This window comes from Diaphorina citri, unplaced genomic scaffold, assembly GCF_000475195.1.
Source record: "Diaphorina citri unplaced genomic scaffold, Diaci psyllid genome assembly version 1.1 scaffold9076, whole genome shotgun sequence".
In the NCBI taxonomy this organism is placed as follows: domain Eukaryota; kingdom Metazoa; phylum Arthropoda; class Insecta; order Hemiptera; family Psyllidae; genus Diaphorina; species Diaphorina citri.
Genome location: NW_007386450.1, coordinates 7,940 through 13,808, shown reverse-complemented (window position 1 = coordinate 13,808; position 5,869 = coordinate 7,940). Strand labels below are relative to the sequence as shown.

The following is a 5,869-nucleotide window of genomic DNA, read 5'->3' as shown; positions in this document are numbered from 1 at the left end:
GAAGATCCCAACACCCAAAGAACATCTATCTAGCTAGTCACAGCACTTTACACTTACACCTTAACCTAAGAACTAAATATTATATTTATACAGATTTCGCGTTCACTATTAACAGTTTGGGAAGGCCTCTCGTTGGTCTGTATCTTATTAGTTTTCACTATTTATCCGTACCTAGAAAGGCTGAAATTTGGTAGGAATATTCTTTTATGGTCTAGTGTGCAATAAGAAAGGATTTGCGAAAATCTAAACGATCCTGAGATATGATCCAATTTTTGATCGCTAAAATCTTCCCATAAGAAATACACAGAGTGCACGAGACTTGCGGGAGAGAAATGTTCCGCTCTCGACCAACATTCTTGGAGTTTCGTTTATGTTTTTAGTTTGAAACTATGAGTATAGGGAGCGCGCAGCGCGACCGTATTTTTTTATTATTTATCTACAGTTCAAGCCATGCCTTTTCTACAAATGTTGGTCCAATGCCTTTTCTACAAGTTTGCCATGCCTCGCACCTCCCCCGGATGAACTAGCGGGATTCCGAAGCGAAGCGGACAAATTCACTAGTTAGAATATATTGTTACCTATTTATCACTTTAAGCTAGAAACACCACGTACGTGAAGTCATGGTGAGCGGAAACGATGTAGTTCAAAGTTTTCCAATTAATATTGTAGGTAATTTCGTTCCAGGGACAGCCTACCTACTATCACGGACCGTGCCGGTAGTGTGTTTCTATATTTATCCTTCATAAGGTGTATAGGCTGGGCAAGTCCCCGATTTACCAGATTGGAGTCCAAATGATAAGGCGGTTGGCAAGTGGGCGTGTTATACTGCCGAGGCCGGGACGGAACAATCAATGAGAAAGAAACCTACACTGTCCTCTCTGAAGTTCCAAACTGTTTCCTCGTGTAGTGAAGCAACTCCTTCGGCACTCACTGGTTAACACAGAGGACTTGCGATATGAACGTCTTGTCTTGCACTGAACTTTCCAACGTTGCACGAGTCACTTTCAAACAGATTGGATTTCAATTCTGCAATTCAAAAAGTTTTTATTTATTTAATGCTACATACAATTTTTATTTTTATTATCTCAATTCAAAAAATGGTAACTCGTGTTTTTTTTTTTTTTTTTATGATATCTTGTATTGAATTTTATCCTTTGTTTGCGATTTCTTCAAGACGGTTGATCCGAGGAACTGTAAACTGCTGAGTCTTAGCAGACAGCCAGCCGTTCCGAGAATGATCTTATTAGGCGGATATTACTTTTATAGAGAAGTTTACACTTACGGTTTGAAAGAACCGCGGAGTCTTATAGTCATAGTACTGAGCGAGCGAACAGAAGTCACTAACATCATCCCGTTCCAAACCACAAGGTAGGAGACTCAGAGCTTCTATTATCTTCTCCTTGGGTTCATCCTTGAGAGCGAGGATTTGATCCCTGCAACCGAAAATATAGACATACTCAAAATGTCTTACCGAAAATATAGACATACTCAAAATGTCTTACCGAAAATATAGACATACTCAAAATGTCTTACCGAAAATATAGACATACTCAAAATGTCTTACCGAAAATATAGACATACTCAAAATGTCTTACCGAAAATATAGACATACTCAAAATGTCTTACCGAAAATATAGACATACTCAAAATGTCTTACCGAAAATATAGACATACTCAAAATGTCTTACCGAAAATATAGACATACTCAAAATGTCTTAAGGCTAAGGCCAGTCACTCAGGTAGGCCTGACTACATGTACACCTGAATCCTGATCAGGTCTACCTAATAGTGAGATATAAAGAAATTGTACAAAACAATACAACGACCGTAAACAAGGGAGCGCGAAGCCCGACCCTATGCTCAACCCCACGCAGGCACAACCGCGCATGCACAACCGCGAACCCCGCGAAGCCCCGGGAGGGCGCAGCGCGACCGTAAAGAAGGGAGCGCGAAGCGCGAACCTATCCTCAACCCCGCGAAGCCCCAGGAACGCGCAGCGCCACTGTAAACAAGGGAGCGCGAAGCGCGACCATATGCACAACCCCGCGAAGCGCGCAGCGCGACCGTATACGCAACCTCCCAAACACGCAGTGCGAGTAATTATAATAAACTGAATATTAAACAAAATAAGTAGGTACATACATAGGTACTCATTTTCTTTAACCACGACCTGCTGAAAATTCCCGGAGGGACGGACCCAGCTTGTTGTGTATGGCTCGGCCACAGAGTTGCCTACTACAATATTGAGACCTAACGTCTGTCCTAAGACCTAATGAGAGAGACAGTCATGTTACCTTGCATTGACTATGATCACTAGAGCCAGGAAAAATATAAAGAATGGGTCCTCCTGTTGAAAATAGAGATCCCAGATGGCGTAGACCACTTGTAGATTGCACTGGGCTGCGAATAACGACTGGAACTGAAACCACAATAACACAGATAAATATTACTAAGGTTCGATTCTCGCCCGGGGCTGATTTTTCCGTTCTTGAAACGGCTGGCTTTCTCCTATCCTGTCTTTCTTCTCTCTTCGCTTTTGGGAAGATAAGACCTTAGCACTCTGAGCAGTTTCAGTTCCCTCTATCAAACCTCTAATATAACAGCAAATTCTGAAGGTGTACTTGGAATCGAACCCCGATCTTCTCCTATCTAGGAGAGCACTTTATGAAAGAGAAAAACCTTGCTGAACTTCATAAAAGAGACAGCAATATCTGAAGGAGAAGTGTGAAAAGCAAACAAAACTGGAATAAAATAGTTAATAGTCCTCTTAACCTTAACGGGCCCTTCCCACTTGTCAACTTGTCGTAAGTTTCATCCGATTTTTTTCTCCGTATGTCCTGAAGGCAATGTAATTTTAATGCGAATGTTCTCACTACATAAAACACAATTTTTTTCCCAAACGACAAGTGGGAACAGGCCTTTACACATTGGACTCTGCACACAGGGACACAGAGATTTCGTGAGAAAAGACCCCCCATGTTTTGTTATCTAGAAGAGCAGGATGTTGGCTAAATTATCTCACATCCTGTGTTGGAGACAAACTTATGCGGGTCCCTGTAGGCCCGTAGATAAGGGAACTAGGCTGATGATAAGAATTGACACTCAGGTACATTCCCACATCTCTTATCTTACCTGCCTCTATAAGATTCCTAAAAATCTATAAGCACCTATACTCGTGCAAAGAAGGCAGAAGTATGTACATATAGGTGAATGGTTCGAGTATTTTAAAATACTTGCAATGTACGTTTTTTTTTTCCTTCCACGCGAAACACATTGACGTGGCATTCCTTTTAAATGTCAAATGAACTGAGTAAATGTCAGACTGTCTGAGACGTTAGGAATTTCAGGTTAAGCACGAATGCATGCCACAAAAAATGTCGTTCTCTGACTAAAAACACATGGCTCAATTTTACTCGCAGCAAAAGCTTCAACTCTTAAGTATGCCCACACCGAGTCGATCGATGTCGACTGAACCGTCCACACTACCTCGACAGCATAAATCACCACGTCGATCGACGGCCGGTCGACTATGTTTAGACACACCTTTAACCAGCAGCGATAGCACGTTAAACGAAGTTAGCTGCTGGTTGGTGACGGTAATCCCTTTGAAGTTCGTTAACACTTACCCAGGATTTGGTAAAGACATGCGTGGACGTTATCTTCTTGGTGACGAGAAAGTTGCTCAGGTGAGGATCATGATAGAGAATAAGCAGTGTCAGCGTATGAAACACATCATGATGTCTCACAATATATCGGCTATGAATCGCTTCGAACAGATTATACGTTTCCTGTTTGGGTAACTTGAGAGCGATCACAGGGAAGAGCAACTCAATCCATCCGTTGTCAGATCGGTACGTGCGAAATTGTCGCTTGCTCTTGCGGAAATGAGTGAGGATGGACTCCAAATCACTCAAAACGGAGACCTTGTCCTCATCATCATTACCGAGTTTTTCTGAAAAAGGGAGAAGAAAATAAATTGATGAGTGATGAATAAAATGAATAAGAAATCTCTTTAAAAGATTGAAGAGAAAAGATGTATTAAAAAATATTACTTCAAAGTTTTCGAGACGTAAAACTGATTTATTTTTCTTGTTTGATATGAACTGTCAATGAAGGTCTTGTCGTCCCGAAATTGAAGAGAGGACAGGATAGAAGAAAGCTTGCCATTCTGAGAAAAACCTTATCTCGTTAGGATAAGGTTTGTCCCCAACGGGAAGGGAACCCCCGACCTAGCGCTTAAAAGATAGGTGTGTTACCTTTAAGCTAAGAGCTAGGTTGGCATATCCTGAAAAAGTATACCTACTCTCCTACTTTTTTCCCTCATTCTTATGTACTCTAAAGTCTAAGACGTTACAATGTTACATGTTCCATGTCTTCTATTTTGTTCATTCACCATCACTTTCCATTAACTTTTTTTCCTCTGGGACTACAAAGTACTTTCTCAGGGCTTTCAACTTACCTACAATCTGTTTACAATCATTCCTCAGTTCATTTTGTTCAGGCAGGTCATAGATATCGCTGAATATAACTTTGCTCTCCTTGCCGCCAATGTCCAAATATTTCTTCCACACTTGAGGCCGAAAAGTTTCCGCTATTTTCTCATGAGCAGTTGCTGGTGTGTCGTCCAAATCGATAGGATCAGAACTCTGGTTTTGCTCTTCCTGAAGAGCTAACTCGAGCTCTTGCATCCTGGAAACAATGAGATCATTTGAACGTGCCATACTAGGTATGAAGTCTGGGCTTTATTATGTCATTTTACTGACCAAGTAGGTACCTAATAAAGAAAAGGTACCTACTGTAGGAGAGAAAAAAAAGAGGAACAGACGGAAAGAGGAGATACCATCATAATAAGTAGATATACTTATAGTTGCTGTGACTTTTTTTTTATGTGTGAAGTTGGAAGTTGCATTTAGCCCTTGCTGTGGATAGAGATTGTACCTATATCTCATGATAACTGATAAAAATAAAATTGATCTAGCTAACTATTCACTAAGAACATGCTGCTATTGGAAATGAAACTATAAACTAAGTATTAGGTACTTCACAATCCACATCATTATAAAACAAGATATCAATTAGGTACAAACCGGGTAAGTACTCAAAAACTATTGTGGCATGCACAACTTCTCATATTCTCACATTCCAATTTAATCACTGATAGTAAAAGCAATATCCAATTCACTTGACAGCACTTGATGGCTATGCCTTGCTTAGCTGATGAGTTCAAAGAATAATGAAATATATTCTAGATCTGACTCCTGGGAAGTGTTGGCTAAATTTCAATACCTCAAGAAATTAATGCAAACAACAACTGAGAAAAAAAAAATCTCTATTCCTAAATGGTTAAAATATGAGGGTAAATATTAGAAATTGAAACAAAACCATGCACACACTACAATGGGTTGAGAAACCATCAAAATATAATGCAAACTGCAATTGTTAAGGGTTATTTTCAATTCACTCCAAGGCAAAATCAAACATTCCAAGTCACAAATAAGACATTCGTGAATCCAGAAATAAACTTACAAATTCATTTTTAAAATAAACACTAGAACTGTGTGCTGTGAGATTCAATGGTGCAATTGAATTCCTGAATAGTGAATCTCCTGATGCTGATTTTTGTCCCTTGTGTGTATGCTTAAAGAGTTTATGTATGTTTGCTAGTACAAGGAAATTATTAAACAGACATGAAAAATATTACTAAAATATGAATGATAATCTGTAGGGATGAAAAATATTTTTTCTCTTTTTTTTTTTTTTTTATTTAGGGTTAGGCGCTTTAACATTATTATTGTAGGTCGTTGCGCGCCGGGCCCTTGGTTATTATCATGGGTAGATGTCCGTTGTTGGCGGGTAAGTGGCTAGTGAG

The 5,869-nt window shown here is 39.8% G+C and overlaps 1 protein-coding gene across 1 annotated transcript; it reads right to left on the bottom strand.

Moving 5' to 3' along the window:
* Nucleotides 1-934: 934 nt before the first annotated feature.
* On the bottom strand, nt 935-5,660 carry LOC103522527 (TBC1 domain family member 23-like). The gene is made up of 6 exons (XM_008487630.2): nt 5,527-5,660; nt 4,460-4,689; nt 3,627-3,952; nt 2,295-2,419; nt 1,279-1,433; nt 935-1,026 (listed from the first exon to the last, which is right to left on the bottom strand). Exons 1-6 carry the CDS (start codon nt 5,532-5,534, stop codon nt 935-937), a joined length of 936 nt encoding a protein of 311 aa, XP_008485852.1. The 5' UTR covers nt 5,535-5,660.
* Nucleotides 5,661-5,869: the final 209 nt, after the last annotated feature.